Source organism: Myodes glareolus, chromosome 13 (assembly GCF_982192425.1).
Source record: "Myodes glareolus chromosome 13, mMyoGla1.1, whole genome shotgun sequence".
NCBI lineage: Eukaryota > Metazoa > Chordata > Mammalia > Rodentia > Cricetidae > Myodes > Myodes glareolus.
Genome location: NC_142038.1, coordinates 30,248,791 through 30,267,868, shown reverse-complemented (window position 1 = coordinate 30,267,868; position 19,078 = coordinate 30,248,791). Strand labels below are relative to the sequence as shown.

The following is a 19,078-nucleotide window of genomic DNA, read 5'->3' as shown; positions in this document are numbered from 1 at the left end:
CTAAACAGTCAGTTTTAGTGTGTTACGATAGAAAAAAGTCACCCTTTCAAAGTGTTAAACGAAGAATTTTTGTTTTGTTCCAAGACAGGCTCTTACTGTGTCGCTGTCCTGAAGCTCACTCTGTAGACGAGCCTGGCTTGAACCTCATAGAGATCCACCCGTCTCTGTCTCAGAGTGCCACTATGCCAAGCTAAAATCATTTTTTGTAAATTATTTTTGAACACTTTATTTATTATTTTTATGTGTATAGGTGTTTTGCCTGTATAGAGTTTATGTACCCCATTCAAGAAATGCACAGCAGAGACCAGAAGCGTGAATCTGATCTCCTGGAACTGGAAAAACAGACAGTTTTGTGAGCTGCCCTGTGGGTTCTGGGAATTGAATCTTGGTCCTCTGGACAATCATCCAGGTGTTCTTAATGGTTGCACCATCTCTGCAGCTCAGATTCTTCTCTTCTTTTTTATTTATTTATTTTTACTTCTTCATTCGTTTACTTAGACAGGGTCTCTCTCTACATAGCCCTGGCTCTCTTGGAACTCACTGTGTTGAGAGCACTAGCTTCTAACTCAACAGAGGTCTGCCTGCCTCTGCCTCCCAGTGCTGGAAATAAAGGTATGTGCTGTCATGTCTAGATTTTTTTTTTAAGTGAGAGCTTACTTATACCCATTTGAGATCCTTTCCAAGGCCCAGACTTGTAACTCGGTGATAGAATGCTTGCCTAGTGTGTGTCAGGACCTGTGCTTAAGCCCCTGCATTTAAAGGAAAAATACTTTCCACATCTTAAAACATTTATAAAAGTATGTCTGAATTGCATTTGTAGCCTTTTGCAAGTGACAAATGGATTAATTACTATGGAATGCGCCAGAAGATTAAGCTATTAAAGAATTTTCCCATTTGTAGTGAAAGATATGTAGGGAGGCAGCTTAGCATGGACTGTATTGCATTATTCAGTTCAGAAAGCTGGGGGACGGGTGAAGCAGTCATTAAGGGTGTGTGCTTTGGAGAAGTCTGGCCTAACTCGAGGCTTTACTCTGACTGGCTAGCTTTCATCACACTCTAAGGCACTCTGCATACTACCAGGGAAACTACCAGGGAAAGGCAATCTCCGTCCAGCTACAAAGGCTGTGACCTAGAACCAGGACTTGCCTGTGGCATGTGCTTCTGAAATAACAACACAGACCCCGGGGAAGTAACCAACCACTCCACGGTTGGATTTAAGTGGATTCAAGGCCCACTCTGTGAGCTAGAATCCATGCCAGGGTAGACAAGAATCTGAGACTGGCCTATCCAGTGTGATCGGCTTAATAAAAAGCTAAGCAGCCAATAGCAACGCAGGGAGAACAGGTGGGCCTTCCAGAGAGAGAAGTAGGAAGAGGGATCTGGTCTCACATGTTAGGGAATGTTATCTTCAGGTGTGTGACTTTTGTTTATGCTGCATTTGTTTAACTCTGCGAAGCTGTGGTTCTGTGCCTGTCTAAAACACCTAGTGGTCCTAAGAAAGAGATCAATGGTCAATAGTGAGGCAGGAGCAAGGATAGGTGGGGCTGGAAGACAGAGTATAAATAGAAGGAGAAATGAGGAAGAACTAGGAGTCAGAGAACGAGAAAAGGAGGATGTCAGGGACCAGCTACCCAGTCACCCATTCGCCCAGCCAGCTATGAAGAAATAAGTAAAGAAAGGTATACAGGGATAGAGAAAGACAAAAGTCCAAAGGCAAAAAGTAGTGAGGATAATTTAAGAAAAGCAGGAAACAAGCCAAGCTATGGCCAGGCATTTATAGCTAAGAATAAGCCTCTGTGTGTGATTTATTTGGGAGCTGGGTGGCGAGCCATTAAAAACAAACAAACAAACAAACAAACAAACAAAAAACAAACCAAAAGAGTAAAACACCCACAACACTCAGGGGTGAGGGGGCAGGAGACACAGAAGAAGCAGGATGGGTGGTATGTGACAGAATGCAGATTAACGTAAATGGGTTAATTTAAGTTATAAGAGCTAGTGGCACAAACCTGAGCTAAGTCCAAGTTGTCATAATTAATATTAAGTCTCATGTTGTTATTTGGGAGCTGGCTGGAGAAGCAGAGAAAGCTTCAAAGCTTCACTACACAGCCATACAGAGAGAAACAAAGGACATCAGTTAAAAGACTTGCCTGGTGGCCATTTCTCTGAATAAAATGTCACCTAATTTTTGTTGTTGTTTTGTTTTGAGATGGTGTTTCACTGTGTAAGAGCTCTGACAGTCTCGGAACTCTCTTTGTAGACCACGATGGCCTTGAGCTCACAAAGATCTGGCTGCCTCTGCCTCCTAGGTGCTGGGATTAAAAGTGTGGGCCACCAGGCCTAACTATAAATTTACAATTTGGATAAGAGCAACATAAAATTTTTAAATTAAAAAAAAAAGCGTGGGACTGGGAAGACAGGTCCGTAGAGTACGTACCTCATAAGCACTCATAAGCATGAGGGGCTGAGTTTGATCCCCAGTGCCCTTGTGAGAGGCTAGGCATGATGGAGTGATTTGTTATCCCAGTTGGGTGGGGTGGTGGGGAGACAGGCAAATCCCTGAGGCTAGCTGGCCAGTCAGCTTGTCTAATCAATGAACCCAAGGGCCCAGTTAAGAGACTATCTCAAAAAACAAGTTAGACAGCTCCTGAGAAAGGACTGAGGTAGTACCATCACACACACACACACACACACACACACACACACAGAGAGAGAGAGAGAGAGAGAGAGAGAGGAGGGGGGGCAGGTGTACAGCTGAAGTTGTATAATCATACACAGAGAAAAGCAGAGAGAGAGAGACACACACACACAGAGGCACCTAGATAGACAGACAGACAGACAGATAGCTTTAGGTTATCTACTTTAAAAGGGATAACTTATAGACATGAATTTCAGTATTGTTCTGTGAAAAAGGATAGTAAGGTTTGAATTAATGTTAAATACTTACTTGAAAATATTTACAATATTTTTAATGAAAAAGAATGCGAAGGGAACTTAGGGAAGAAAACAAAATAACACGCACAGCAGGATCAAGTTTCTCTAGGGCAACAGTTTTTTTCCATGATAGGATAATCACTTTATTTCTCAAGGGAAATACTGTTGACTTCACCGATGTGCTTAATGCCAGCTAGGGAAAACATAAAACCGCAACCAGGTAGAATGTCAGCTTGTCTAACTGAACTCATTGACTTGGGACGTGTGTGTGTGTGTGTGTGTGTGTGTGTGTGTGTGAGAGAGAGAGAGAGAGAGAGAGAGAGAGAGAGAGAGAGAACTTAAAGGTGCCACATGAAGTCAGGCGGCAGCTCATGTTTGTAACCCTAGCACTTACGAGGCAGAGGCAGGAGACCTGCTGTAACTCTGGAAACAGCATGGCCTACAGAGTGAGTTCCTGGCCAGCCTGGGCTACAGTGAGAGCTGGTCTTAGAACCAAACTATTGACAGGTTCTACACGGTCCTGTATTTATTCTCACACTGTAGATAGAGAGTTATAGAGACCTTTATAGGGAACTTACACCTCCATTTAGAGTACCTTAGTGTTCTAGCTTCCTTTCTTCAGCTGTGATAAAACATTTTCACTGAAAGCAACTTAGGGACCAGGGGTTCATTTGATTTAGACTTCCTGGTCACAATCCATTGAGAGAATTCAGGGCAAGGAACTCAGGGCAGGAGCATGAAAGCAGGACTGCTTGCTATTTCATGCAGCATTACCTCCCACCAGGGAACGGACCCACAGCCAAGTAAAGTATTGCTGGAACCACAGCAGCTACTGCTTCCTAACTGACTCACTTGTGCTCATGCTTAGCTAAGTTTTCCTACAGAGCCAAGGACTATACTGTTTACGGTGGGCTGAACCCTCCTCTATTAATTAGGAATCAAGACAGTGCCCTACAGACATGCTCATGGGCTCATCTGATCTAGGTAATTCTTTACGTGGTTGTAGTAAGTGGACAACGAAGCTAACCAGGACAGTTAGCATTTGTAAAGAGGCAAGTTTGATATGATATAACGACCCAAGACCTATCTAGCCTCCAAATCTATGTGCATTTGGTACAAATTGCTAAATTTGCTGATACTACATTGACTTGGGGTTGCACTGTTAGCCAAGGTGGAAAACTGAACAAAACAGTGTAAGGGTCTTCCTCTAAGTCACTGAAGATGAATCTGTTTTCACGGCCAGTCCCTTAGTTGGCACCTGGCAAATCAGACAACCCCATGACAGACAGTTAACTAAAGAAGACCCCCTGACAGTGTTTCTACAAGTTTCACGTGCATATTTTGATTGTTTCTTCGGGAACGACACCGATTCCCATTCCCTTAGCCAATACTGTTACATAATTCAGTACATTCGGCTCTTCTTGGTCTTGCATCCAAATGACTTCAGCTGGTCTTCCTCTCGTCTTTTAGGTCCTTTCCTCCTCCTGCCTTTTGTCTTTCGTCATTGAGTTTTGTAATTACTCATTTCCCTCCTGAACTCAGCTTTAAACATACAACATGAGGGTCATGCCATCTTATTCCTCACAGCATTGTGCCCTTAAGCCTACGATGTCAAGAGGTTAGCCCAGTAGCCCGGATATACATCCTTCTAAGGTCTCTTAGTTCCTTTTATACATCTCACTCAAACCTACTCCTTTCCTTCTCTTACCATCTCAGAAAGTCCACCATTCTTTCCATTGCTCAGGCCCAAAGCCTTGGGTTCTCACTCCACACACCGTTTCTGTCTGCAAATGGTGCCCGTTCCCTTGCCAACCACTTACGTCCCCACCCAGCCCCACTTTCTACTACTAACCATGGTGGCCAAAGCAACACTGTCCATTTGGGGATTATTCTAGTATACTTTAACACCTCTTGATCTTTCTGTTACTTGCTTCTCTGCCTGCAGAGCAGTTGCATTGGTCCTGTGCTGGTTACCTAGAGTGACAAGTGTGTTGTTTGGTAACTTTGGCGGATCGCTGTAGAATGTACATACTCAAATCTACACGGTATATAGTTTACATCATACATGTGCTATGCGGCATAGCCTATTTCTCCTAGGCAACGTCAGGGATATGTACAGCATTAGGGAATCTGAACACTGCAGGTTTAATATAATGTTGTGTGTGTATCTGAATAGAAAGAGGAGGCAAAAATAGGGACATGGATTTTTCAGCTCCATCATGACATTCTGTGATAGCTTTCCTGAAACATTACTAAGTTGGACATAATTCTGTATTTAAGGTGTTCTTCCTTCCTGGAAGGCTCCAATGATTTGACAGCCGCTATGAACTGTGCAGCCCAAACATTTGTAGCTGAAGTTAGCCCACTACACACACACTCACCCACCCAGGTGACTGAATTGGAAAGAAGGTTTGTCAAGTCACCTTAAGGTTAAAAGAGCTCTTAGGGATGAAGCTGGGGTCAATAAAACTGTGCCTTTATGAGAAAAGGAAACAGCAGCAGGGTGGTTGCTTCACCGTGTAAGGCCACCGTGAGAAGGCTGCTGTCTGTAACCAGAGAGTCCTCACCTGACCCTAACCACACTGGGACCTCGATCTCAAACTCAGAGCTCCAGAACTATATATATATATATATATATATATATATATGTATTTCTGCTGCTTAAGTCATCCAGTCCATGGTATTTTGCTATGGAAGCCTGAACTACCATTCCACTCAGAGTGAAAGCCAAAGTATCTCCAACAGCCAGAGGCTTGACACATTTCCCATGTCCTCCAACTCTGACCCTATTGCCTTTGATTCTTTACCCTCATACTGCCCGACATGCAATTTCATGCCAGGCCTACTCCCACTTCAGGGGCCTTTGCTTTCTCTACTTAGAACAGATTGCTCCAAAATATTTGCATAACATACTTTCTCACTCAAAGGTCACTTCGATGATGTCATCCTAAGGAAGATTTACCATCCTAATCCCATCTCCCTACCCCTTTCCCTTAGCATTTGCTTCTGATAGATGGGCTAAAAGTCTTATCTCTTTACCTTATCTATGACACCCACGAGGTGGATTTAGCTATATCCTAAGGACACAGGGAAGCTCATAGCAGGTGTTTCACCATTTGTTCAGTAAATTAATGTTGAATTCTTACAGCCATAAATTAGCTCTAGGCTGGAAGGCACAACACAGAGCCTTTACTAGGACAGCAGTGTTCCCTAGTAGAAAATTAGACTGCTTGAAAGAACACATGATTTTTTTGGCCTCTTCTGGTTTTCCATAAATATTAGAAAAGTTCACGGTGGTTTTAGAAGTCCTGAGTGTAAGACCCAAGATCTGTTCCTTTTGATTTCCATCTTTAAATTACAGAGAATGATAATACGCTGTTCAATTGTTAAGGGCAAGTAAGATCACATTTGAAGGCTTTTACATTTTTGACTGGCTGTTTGTTTTTTTTTTTTTTTTTGTAAACCCAGGCTCTGAGGTCTTGGATACTTTGATCTTGCTTAAAGTATTCGGCAAGAGATGGTGTTTATTCCTACAATTCTTTAAATATAGAGTAAACACAAGCATAGTAGACAATGACCCGAGGAAACTATTTGTGATGACTCGCTTTCTCTTAGGGTTTCGGAGAGGTAGCAAGTTAAAGGAGAATACTAAGTTGGAAAGCAGGTGTTCTTCCTCTACATTTTCAGAGAAAACAAGCCTGCAGAGCATTTTTGTGTTAAAATCAAGGAATTCTTCTCTACCGCAGCCAAACGGAAAACTCGTAATTGTAGCATCGGCTGCTGCTGTCACTATCCCGAGAGAGGCGTTTCCTAACAGTGAAGTTAAAAATTGTCTTCCAACGTCGGAGCGAGGTTCCCTTGCCACCTTCAAGCACCAGCTTTTAAAAATAAAGCTGTCACCCAAGTGGGGACACACCCACCGCATCCCGGCTGGAATTACTCTTTGGTTATGCAAATCTAAAACGCAGCTCGGGCTCTGCAGCTGGGCGCCCGCCCGCTAGCCCGCCCGGATCGGGTGCGCGCAGCCTCCGGGCGGGAGCGCGCGTGGCCAGCGCCTCCGGAAGCGCGCGCGGGTCCAACAGGAAAGACCCCAGCATCACCCGCAGCCGGAGCGCCGCGGGCCTGGGTACCACGCGCCCTAAGGGAAACCGCCCACAGGCCCTGCAGCGTCTCGCGAGATCTCGCCGGCTCGCCGCAAGTACTGCGAGTTTAGAACTTAAAAAAAAGAAAGAAAAAGAAAAAGACAGCGAGAGGAGTCTGCAGAGCCGGTGCTGCAGGGCTAGCATCCGCGGCGGCTGGCACCAGGGCGGGGGCTGCGGACGGGCAGGCGAGCGGCCCGGGGAGAACGTGGAGCGGGCGGGCGGCGGCAGCGGAAGGGGGGGGGGGCGGTGCGCAGGTCGGCGCGGAGACGCGTGCGGCCGCCCGGGCCGCGCCTGCTCGCTGCGCCCTGGAGGCCGGCGCTCGCTCTCCGGGCTCGGAGCGCCGGCAGAGCTCGGGGCGGGCCAAGGGGCGGGCTGAGCGGCCCCGCCTCCCGCGTGCTGCACCGAGCGCGGCGGCCCCGCCGCGCCTTTAAACCGCGGGCCGGCCGCGCTCGCGGGCACTCGGCGGCTGGCGGCGAGCGTGTGGTGCGCGGGCTCCTGCGGCGCTGCGACTCTCTCTGGCTCTCTCTCCTCCCCGGCTCTCTAGCGGGACCGCCGGCTCACGAGCCAGAGCCGAGCCCTAGACAAGCGTTCACCCGCCCCGCTTCGCAGCTTCCCCGAGCGTCGGGCGGAGATGGAGCCCCGGCCCGCGGCGCCCTCGCCTGGCGCACCGCGGCCCGCCCGGGATGGGGACGCGCCGCTGGCTGTCGCCGGGGTGGACCTGCCCGGGACTGCCGTGCCTTCCTCCGGTCGAGAGGATGCTACGACCGGGAGCCAGGCCGGCGGGGTGCGCGGAGAGGGAGCGGCGGCGGCGGGCGATGGGCTGGGCAGACCTCTGGGGCCCACCCCTAGCCAGAGTCGCTTCCAGGTGGACCCGGTTTCCGAGAACGCCGGGCGGGCCGCGGCGGCGGCGGCGGCGGCCGGCAAGGAGACCCCGGCGGCCGGGAAAGGCAGCAGTGAGAGCGGCACTGCTAAGGGCAGCGAGGAAGCCAAGGGCCGCTTCCGCGTGAACTTCGTGGACCCGGCTGCCTCATCGTCCGCGGACGACAGCCTGTCAGATGCGGCGGGGGTCGGAGGCGACGGGCCCAACGTGAGCTTCCAGAACGGCGGGGACACGGTGCTGAGCGAGGGCAGCAGCTTGCACTCGGGCGGCGGCAGTGGACACCATCAGCAGTACTACTATGACACCCATACTAACACCTACTACCTGCGCACCTTCGGCCACAACACCATGGACGCGGTGCCTAGGATCGACCACTACCGGCACACGGCCGCGCAGCTGGGCGAGAAGCTGCTCCGGCCCAGCCTGGCAGAGCTCCACGATGAGCTGGAAAAGGTGAGCTCGCCCAGACCCTCCTTCCTTCTCATGCCCTGGTGCGTGCTGGCCGCGGGATGCAGCCGCCGACTCTCCCTGGTGAGGTGGCAGCACAGGACCCGAGGAACGACTCGCTGGCATCTCTGGATTCAGCTGTCAAGTGTGGAATTGCAGCGGAATGTAACTTAATCCTTCAAAAGTTTGCAGCGGGTTAGGCTGGTCATGCGATACAGAGGAGGCAGCACTTAGCAGCCTTTCCCATCCAGTTATGTATCTTGTGTGCCCCTGTCTTTTTTCACCCCGTCTTGACAGTGTCAAGTCACCTCTTTGAGTTATGCATGTGTTTAGAACCCAGAAAAGGGAGTGTGGAGGAGGTGTAGAACAGGCTCTCTCTTGGGACAGGGTGGAGAGAACCTACTACCATCTGGGTCCTTTTTAGATTGTAGTTTATGGCTTATGTATATCCATTAGGGATCCTGAGTGGAAAGAAAGGTTGACGTTTGAAGGAAAATCTTAATAGCATGTGTTTGTAGTCTATTAATTATTAAAGCCCATTATTTGCAATCTTGAATATGTAGAGGACTATAGAAATCTTTTTTCTTTCTTTCCTTTTTATTTTTTTGTTTGTTATTTTTAGGCAGGGTCTCTCTTTGTATCCCTAGCTTACCTAGAGCTTGCAAAGTAGACCAGGCTGACCTTGAACTCACAGATCCTTCTGCTTCCTAGCTTCCCAGTGTTAGGGTTTAAAGGCATTTGCCACCATGCCTGCAGACTATACAAATCTCAAATCTTGGGAAAAGTTGTATTTGATAATAGCACGATCCTTTTTGTTTGTTTGTTTGCTTGTTTGTAATGTAAACTTTTTGGAAAGAGGGCTGCATCCAGTGCAGGGCAGTGGTAGAGAGATGGCTCAGAAGTTAAGAGCACTTGTCGCTCTTGCAGGGAACCAAGAGGATTCAGTTTTCAGCACCCACAGGGGGAAGCACACAACCCACAGCCATCTGTGACTCCACTTCCAGGGAGATTCCATGCCTTCTGACCTTAATAGGCACCAACCATACATGTGGTATATATCCATGCATGCAGGAAAAACATTCATACACATAAATTATTTAAAAGAGGGCTGTTTTTAAAAGTGACATGGGTGAGTCTTTAGAGAAAAAAGGAAACACAAGGATTTTATTTTATTTTTTTCCCCTCGAGGATGTCTAGAGAAAAAGTCTGGAGTCTTTTATTTTTGTGCAAGCCCTTTTACTTTGTAAACAAAAAACCATTCCCATACACTCTTATTGACTTTTCCTTCTTTTTTTTTTTATGGCCTCGTAAGTCTTTTATTTCCTCGGGGTTCAGATAATTGTTTGAAGATAACATTGATGCTTTTGAGACCTGATTAATATTTAACTTTTTTATGAGTTGAATTAACTTGACATGTGCCTCAGCAAGTCTATAGTGGAATTTTGTGACTTCAGAGTTGGTACCACACAGGGCGAGATGATCAGCATGAAGAAGTTTATGTGATTTGTTTTGACTGTGATGGTTTGATCTCATACATTCATGTCTTACAAGACTGCACTTGTCCCAGTGTTTGATAAGTAACAATCATGGTTTGAAGTAAGTGATAGGTCCCAGCCCTTACAAGCTTGTGGATTGTTTAAAAGATTGACATCATTTAGCCTTAGATAATACTACCTCTGTTCTATTGTTGTATTTTGTCCTATCAGAAGCTAAGCACTTTCTGAAACACTCACACTTAGATTTTTTCACATGCATTCTTTTCTGTTTATAGGCTCAATCAGAAATGGAGTTGGTAAATGCTATTTTACTGAAACATTTTTAGTATTCATAATTGTTTTATGAGCACATTTCAGGTTTATTTTGGTAAAGTCAAATTTAGCAGTATAGCACTATATCTGTAAGTTGTAGAATGTAAGTTGAAAGGTGTCATGCATCTTTTGAAAGTTTTTGCTGCTTTGCATTTTGTCAGTGATAGTGCCCTTTAAACCCCCTACGGTTGAGTTTATTTTGTGTGTGGCTTGTAGTGTGGGTTTTATTGTTTTTGTTCAGTTTGGAGCATCTGAAAGACAGACACATTATCAGCTATGTGGTAGATGAAAAAGTCCCCTAATCCCTCAACCTCAGCTTCCTCTGTTTTCAAGATTATTGTAGGGATTAAAGAAAAAAAATGCAACAGAAATAATAAACCGCGGCCATGCTAAGTTCGTGGAATATGACTGTTAAGTGGTTCTTATTCCTCAGTGTGTAAGGCTAAGATCTTAAGACTTCAGTTTTAGAGTCTCTTAATTCTATGACTAAATGAATATAGTTTATAACATGCTCAATTCAGAGTCTCAGGTGTGCAACGAGTAGCATAGTGAATTCTTCAGTTGTTTTTCTTTGCTTCCGTAGCACATGGTAGACCGATGTCATTCCCCTGAGGTGGACCCTCAGCCTCCACTCAAATTCTGTATAGCAACCAGAAGTTTTTAATGGTGTTAACTAATAAGCAATTATTGAAGATAATTGCATCAAATGGGTTAGATCTCTGCCGTGTTAAATTGTCCAGAAGTACTGCTCAGAGTTGTAGGAGGCGTGGGCGAAGGTGTGACACATGATGATGATCTCTGATTGACTCTCTAGAGTCCACATAGAGTCCATATATAGTCCTCATACATGTAGATTGACAGCAACTTGAGTGCTTTTAGCCCTTAGTTAGTAATGATATCTATAGCTTCTTTGATGTTGTAGTATTTGATTGTCATGTACTATATATACTCTGGTAACTGAGTGCTATACCATTCATGAAGTGTCTAAGGCAGATTAAGTTACAGTGCTAAGAGCAATGGGAGATCAGAGGATGTGAAAGATAAATGCTCTACAAACTTACTAGGAAAAAAGATTAGAGTTGTCTTTGTCATTGATTTTTTTTTTAAAGTATTTCCCTGTTGACAGAGGTTTTTGTCCCTCCTGGTCCTGCAGCCAATCAGTCCCAAAGAGCTATACAGAGGTCTACATTAGTTATAAACTGGTTGGCCTCTTAGCTCAGGCTTCTTATTAACTCTTCCCTACATCTTAACTTAGCCCATTATTCTTGTATATGTTAGCCACATGGCTTGGTACTTTTTTTCAGTGAGGCATTCCCATCTTGCTTTCTCTGTGTCTGGGTGATGGATGCAGACTGACCTTTCCTCTTCCCAGAATTCACCTGTTCTCGTCACCCTGCCTCTACTTCCTGCCTGGCTACTGGCCATTCAACATTTTATTAAACAAGTACAAGAAACGAGTCTTTGCAGGGTAAAACCATTGTCTCACAGCACGCCCCCCCCCTTTTCAAAACAAGAACTCTGAATTGAATCTCACTTGTTTAGCTTTCTTCCTGATCATTATCCATACAACATGTAACCAACGCTCTAAACAAAGAAAAACATCCATAATCCATTTTTTGGGGGAATGTGAGCATAGTTTTCCAGTCTACTTCGTGCTAATTGGGGGTGCTGATAATCTTATAGGGAACTAAAGAAAATTTAGAATTATGGTCAAGTCCTGGCTAGAATATTCCTTGAGGCTTGATCATCTCAGGCAGCAGTCTTGAGGCTGTTCTGGATGTAGAACTCAGACATCTGGGCCATCTGCTCCTATCAGATTTCTCAGAGGGTCTTCCTTGATCAAACCTTTTTTTCTTAATTCAGAATGAATACACAGCCTCTCATTTCCTGTGAAAACAAAAGTAAAACCTCTTCTCCAAAGTAAAGTACCTTTTGACTTAAATTTTGAAGTCAGGACATTTTCAAAATGCGTATGTTGGATTAATCCAGCAGCATTTATAATCAAATGTCTTTTAGCTGTTGCTCCTTACTCAGCATTCAAACAATTCAAAGACAGCAAATAATATACAGTATCTCTGTGTGTTTTCCATCTTTATGTGGCTTTATTTTAAACTCTTATTTTATTTTAATTTTTGACTTTGTGAGCCTAGGTTTCTCTGTGTATCTTTGGCTGTCCTGGCACTCACTCTATAGACCAGGTTGCCCTTGAACTCACAGAGATCTGCCTGCCTCTGCCTCCCAAGTGTTGGGATTAAAGGTATGTGCCACCACACCCAACTACTCTCTTTCTTTTTTATATTAAGGACTTTATCCTTTTTCTTTTCTCTCCCAAGTCTACATATATTTTTAAACACATTATAAACCATCTAGAGATTTTCTTCATCTGAGTCTATCTTTACTGTATGTCTCTCTTTTTTTGACCACATGAGTCTTTAATTTGCTAAGCCATATGGGTAGGGTTAAAGCCTTGACTTTGACGGCTGGATCCACCTCATTCCTTACCTTTCTGAGAGTGCTCCTCATGGTGGAGGTACTGGCTAGAGCCATATTTATTACCACAACTCTGGCATTTCAAGGTCCTTGCCACCAGCAAGAAGCGTGTTGTCGGCTATTCATAAACACCATGTAAGTGTCACCATGTAAGTGTTTGGTGGCAGGGGCTCTTAAAAGAGCTGCAAGGTTTTACAGCTAAAGCTGAGTCAGGAAGCCTCTCTTAAATGAGATCGCTTGTCTCTAGCAAAGAGAGCCCACCCAAGAAAGTGCTGCTATCGATAAGCCATGCTTAACTCTATTCTTTTCTGTCTAGAATTACTTCCCAAGCTCTCTCAGGCTTTATGTGGATACAGTTGTCCATGTGGGCGCCATTTCTGGGACCGGGCGGGACAGAAACCTCAGTCAACATTTCCCCTAGTAGCCAACTGCAGAGAATAAACAAATATCCTTGCTGTTATGAGCCATTCTAGGAAGAAGGCTAATGGCTTTCCAGTTAGGAACTGTTGGCTGGGTAAGGGGTAACTGTGTTGTCCATAGTGCTCTGGAAATGTGGGTTGATGGATAAGAAAGTAATGAGTCAGATACTGTGTCTGCTTGCACAGACATAAAACCAATGATAGTTGTTATTAACATAGCAGTACAGTGAAAGGAAACATCACCAGTCAGGGTATCATGGGATCCAGTTTTGATTGGGCCTTGGGAAGAAATAAGTGGGGCATTGGGACCCAGGCCTGAAGGATAAGTTGATGGGTGGAATGTCGTTCCAAAACAAAGACTGTATTTGTAAAGGTAGTGAGAAGCAGCGTGCTGTATCCATGCAACAGATATAAAAGACCGATATATTTTACTGTAAGTAGTGGGAAGCTGTTGAGGGATGTTCTAGGACAGAGTACATTATTTATTTTTATTTGAAAATCTTCGCTGGCCAGAGAATGTATTCTAAGGTGTGACTGGAAACAAAATCTTGAACTGTTGGTGTGACTTAGAATTTATAAGGATTTATGCAAAACAGATTAGATGTGAGAGAGGCTGACTCCCAGGTTTTGGACTTGAGTAATTGAATAGTGATGAGAATTCTAGTTGTATTCTTTGTAAGACACATTTTTTTCAGGCAGAAGGGGTGTGTGTGTGTGTGTGTGTGTGTGTGTAAATGGTTGAAGTACCTTAGTTATGAGTGAAATATTGGGTTGATAAGCATAAAGTACGGTCAAGGATTAGGCCTGGAGATCATCTAAAGTTGTGTTGGGGACTTTTAATAACTTGACTTAATAGCCTGGAAAGCAGTATCCTAGAAGGGCAGAAATCTAGAAGAAGGCAGACACTAAGGGCATAGTGGTATGTGCCTACAGTCCTGGGAGACTGAGGCAGGAGCACCATTTAGGTAAAGGCCAGCCATGGCTATTTAGATGGTTCTAGGCCAGACTGAGCTGCTTAATAGGGAAACTCCCTCTCTCTCAAAAAGGGTAGAAACTCTAAAAATTGATGCTAGGAATTGATTTAAAAATACCCCCCCCATCAGAGTATTGATTTCCCCTATAGGAAGAAATAAAAAGTGGAGTACCCAAAACTGATCTGGACAACTTTAGCATGTGCGATTGGGAGCATCAGTATCAGTTGCGGGGTGGTACTCAGTCTGTCGCTGCTGGACTCAGCCTCATCTTCAGGATCCTCATCCCCATCCATCACTCTCTTTCGTAACTGCAGTTAGAACCCTAGGAAAGAGTTCCAGTGGAGCAGAGCTGCCACTGTGGTTAAACATTTGGTATTGTTCATCGGAAGTCATTCACCTTGACTGTCCTAGGCTCACAGATTAGGCTATAGACTAGCTGGCCGCTGAGCTGCTGCTTTGGGATTACAAACCAGAGCTCTGGCTGTTTTACTTTACTGACTAAGCCAGACTTCACCCCATCTGTCCTTTCCTCTTTTAAAAATAACACCTTTGCGGTTGTTCTTAGACCCGGGGTTAGAATCCTGTTAGCGTTATCAAGTCATTGGATGTGGCCTATTTTTGCCTTTCTCATTAATAAAGGAGGCATCAGTGTTTTATCACTGAACTTTTTTTCTTTTAATTCCTAGAAATCTTTTACACATTTACTAGTAATAAATGATCTCATAGAAACTGAAAATGGTTTACTTGCCATTTTGATTAAACTATAGAGCAAGACTTCATACTTGCTTTTCTGTCTGATGCTAGAATGTTTACCGGGGTCTCTCTGTGTGTCACATCTGTCTGGCTATCTCTTCGACCTGCTGTAAGATGCTTGAGCTGCTGGAACGGTCACCATCATCACTTCACCGTGTTGACATCCTGAGAATAAGGAAGAGGATACTTGATGATGCAGTTGTTAATTAGCCCTTCGCTAGAATCAGAGTATTTGTCTCATTAGTTTTCATACAGAGATTAGGTACCAGTGCAGATCTGTTCACTGGATATATCGGGGCTGGCAGTTCCTGCCACTTAACAAGGCTTTAAGAAAAACGCTGTATTACCTGTTAACACTGGGCTGGTTCTACACCCTGCAAATAATTATTTCAGGATATAGCTTGGTGCCTTGAAAGTCACCCTGGAAGAACAAGAATATGTCACAGCTTGGGTGGTATCTGGATAGTTTCCAGATATGAATAAAGAGGGAGCCTGATAAACATTTGCATGTGGAAAGTCAGATTTCAGTTTTGCTGGGGCCCTGCTATATCCATGTTACTGGCTACTGTAGTCTGGCTTTCAGTTTCTGTATTCATTCTCCAAGTAGAAGTAGCAACTGACTACTTGGGTAAAAAGAAAGTTAAATTTGGGAATCTAAAATGAGGCAAAGGAAAAAGATCTGCATTACTAGTCGCACTTAAAGGATTATCTGTGTGTATTTATGTTCATGCCTATGCTATGGAACTAGAACCTGAGAGATGCAAGTTGAGTTTCTTGGGTCTTATGTTTCATATCTTTGCTTGCTCGGTGCCTGCTCTACTAGGTGTATTCAATTTATTTAGTTAAAATACAGGCATCTTAAGAGAGAATACTTCTAGTGCTTTGTCATTGTCTTATAAACTCAACAATACATTGCTGTACTCTTTATTTTTAACATACAGCTTTATAAAAACTGAGGCCAGAATAACTCTATTCAGAAATACATTTTTCCATCTAATGTTTCTTTCCTTTCTTGAGAACTTCTTGTAATAGAGGGAGGCTGCCAACATACTGTTTTTATTTAGATGTCTTTCTTTTGCACTTGATAGTTTGCAGCTACAGCCTTGGTGGACAGGTTCTCCCATAGCCCTTTGACTGTACTGTCCCAATGTCTCTGGCCTCTATTGCTGCTGGAAGTCTGCCAACAGGAGAGGATGGGTAGCATCTCTAGGACTGAAGGTTTGTGCCTGCAGGTACTGTGTGTCTTTTCTAGGTTTTTGAGTTTCTTGTATCCATAAGTTAGTTATTTTATTTCTCTCCTCTGTTATTTCCAATCTGACCTGAAGTCCATTCAGTGAATTTATCATTTCACATATTGTGCTTTTCTTTAAAATGTACCAAAGTCTAGAATTTCTGAAGTTTCCAGTGAAGCTTTCACATCCTTGTTAGATGCTTTGCTAATGCGATTTACCCTTGATTTCTATAGTGATTTTGAAGTATTTGTGTCCTGAAAAGGACATTTGGTTCCTACCACAAACACTTGAATGGAAAACATTTTATTTGTTTGTACATCTATTAATTTGAGGAGGGGAGAATTAATGTGTAGATAATACATTGTGGTGACCTTGAAATTTTATTTTTAATATTCTGAATTTGATTTCCCTTTTATTTGTTGAGACGGTGTCTCACCGTGTATTTCACACTGACCTGGGTGCCCTGTGCAGCTCACACTATGATTGCTGGTGTGTTGCGCCTTGCTAGACTCAGACATCATGGAGTAGCTGCTGTCTCTGTTCTATACCTGCCTCTGTCAACAGCTGTTGTTTGGCTCCTGGAAGTCTCCCCTGCATTTAGGGGCTAGCTTAGTTATGGGGATTTACCCTTACTGTTATTCTTGTTTTTCCAGAAATTCAAATGAATTTCCCAGTTCCTTTCCTGATTTGTGACTCTGTTCTGTTATTTCAAACTGGTGTGGCTTCTCTCTTACCACAGTCAGTTTGAGAAGACTCAGTGAAAAGGCAGCAAATTCATACTTTGACTAGTGCAGGTACATAGATTGGTTTCCTCCCCAGTCTGTGCTCCCACCCATACTTTCTTTGGGTTCGTTTCCATGAGCAAACAGGTGGGCTATCAGTTTGCTGTTCTTGACCATTGGTTAAATATGGATCATTCTACTTAATACATCTTCAGAAAAAGGAAATACCATCTCTGATTCTGAGTTCCTGAACTGAAAATGGGAAAGATGACAGAAGAGAAACACCCAGTGTTATCTGTCCACGTATGGGTTCCATGCAGATTGCTTTTCTAGTGCTGACTTGGTTCTGATGCTGCTTGTCATGTTTCTTCAGGTTCTTCCTAATTTTGAGGTCTTCTTCCCATAAACAATTAGAAATACAAGTTGGCAGGGCTACTTCTTGTTAGCAGAAGGAAAATGTTTCCTGGGAATTTTATCTAAAATGTTCCAAGCTCTTAGTCTGTTGACATTAGCATGTTGTGTGGGATTTGAAGTAATTCCTGTGTTGTTATATGTGAAGCATTCTTTTGTAGCTCAGTCTTGAAGTTTTGGTTCTAGTGCTGAATTCTTTGACTTGGGTCAGCAGTTCTGACTTGGTTCATTGTGAAGTCACATGGTCACACTGACCACTTTTATCTGTGGCACTTGAGTTTTGAGTTTGCATTAATGCCTCTGGATATTAATAGAGCATTGTTAACCAAAGCAACTTGGATTTGTGTAAAACAATACTTTGTTTTGAAAGCGTGGTCTGTATGGGGAGCATTACACTGAATACACCAATCACCGACAGCACGGATAGGAAGTATTGCAGCTTTGGGATGATATAATTAGCTAGTACTTGCTAAAAAATTAAAACAGTTATTAGAATAAGCCTCTTGGACATCTAGATTTGCACATATACACAGTATTTTACATGCTACATATATTCATATATACAATATTTTGTCTTTTAAATTCTAACTAAGCTATTTTAATGTAACATTTTGGCTTAGACTTGAAAGCTGTGGTTAATGGTATGAGAAATTTTGGTGTTTTAAGGATTTTTATCAATATTATAACCCAAAAATTATTTTTAGGATATAAATAACTTTTTGATGAACCTTTACATTTTTGATGTATTAGTTTGAGTTTATGTAAAGCAATATTAGCCCAGTACTCAAAGGATGTGAGTTTAAGGCCAGACTACGCTTTCATGATGAAATCCTGGGGCATAACTTGGAAATATCAACAGCTTTTCCTTTTGAAGTTATTTTTAGCTGGTGTGAGAGTTTTTATGTTGTATAAAACCATCACAGTTTTCATTTTGTCTTTTCTAACAATATGTGATGGGTACCACTTTTCACAGGCGTTGGAACCAAACTTTTAGGAATTAATTCTATAGGTAATGAGTAGCAGGGCTAGGATTATTTGGGAGCTACACTTTGACCCAGTATTTTATTTTAAGGTATTATTTAGAGAAAAGACTTACCATAAAACTTATTGTTAGTTTACTGTATTTCAGTTAAAATGCTGTCCCGTTTTCACACATCTGAATGCTGTATTAAAGAGGACTGCAGCATATGGTGTGTGCAGGGAAGGAGCTGCAGAAGCATTGTGAGCTGTGGGGCCCACCCAGTCAGGGAGGCTAGACTCAGTCTATCTGGGGTTTGGGTGGAGAAAGTGCTAGGTCCCCTTAAGATAAATTATAGGCAGAGGGAATTTGAGCTGGAAGTCCCTTAGGAGAAAATAGTTTACAGCTGATTTCCCAGGTTGGGGTCGATGGCGTATGCCATCAGTCCCCACACTCCAGACACAAACACATGCAAATCTCAGAGTTCAAGGCCAGCCTGCTTTTCGTGGTGAGATCCCTTCTCAGTAAACAGAAAAACCTGTCAGCTGAAGGAAAATTGCATCAGTTAAATATTTTGATGTGAACTTGCAATAAGTTTCTAATTGGAAACATAAGAATTGGCAGGGGAGGCGTTTCAAAGAAAATTAGTAAAATTAGAGCTGCCTTTGCTTAGAAAAATATGAGAACTTGGTTTGCTTATAAATGTTGTGTGTGTATGTGTCATTTCATGTTCATTTCTGCATGTCTCATTGGGCAGTAAACTCTGAAGACAATGAAAAAAATTCAAAGTCATAGTCTTATAGTCTTGACTAGAGAAAGTCTCAAAGTTAGAATTTCTCTTTTTTCCTCAAAACAAAGTATGCTCAACAGAAGAAAGAATGTGAGAATTTCCCTCTTGTTAGCAGTCT

At 43.5% G+C, this 19,078-nt stretch overlaps 1 protein-coding gene across 2 annotated transcripts in view; it reads left to right on the top strand.

Annotated features, from left to right (window-relative positions):
* The first annotated feature begins 7,522 nt into the window (after nt 1–7,522).
* The window catches only part of Slc12a2 (solute carrier family 12 member 2), a 75,768-nt gene continuing 64,212 nt past the window's right edge, over nt 7,523–19,078 (top strand). The window contains exon 1 of one of the 2 annotated variants that reach the window (XM_085699836.2): nt 7,523–8,409. In XM_085699836.2, the coding sequence (XP_085555962.2) occupies nt 7,708–8,409 (702 nt within the window). In that variant the 5' untranslated portion in view covers nt 7,523–7,707. The remainder of the gene's footprint in view (nt 8,410–19,078) is intronic. The other variant, XM_048419190.3, reaches the window with a different exon arrangement.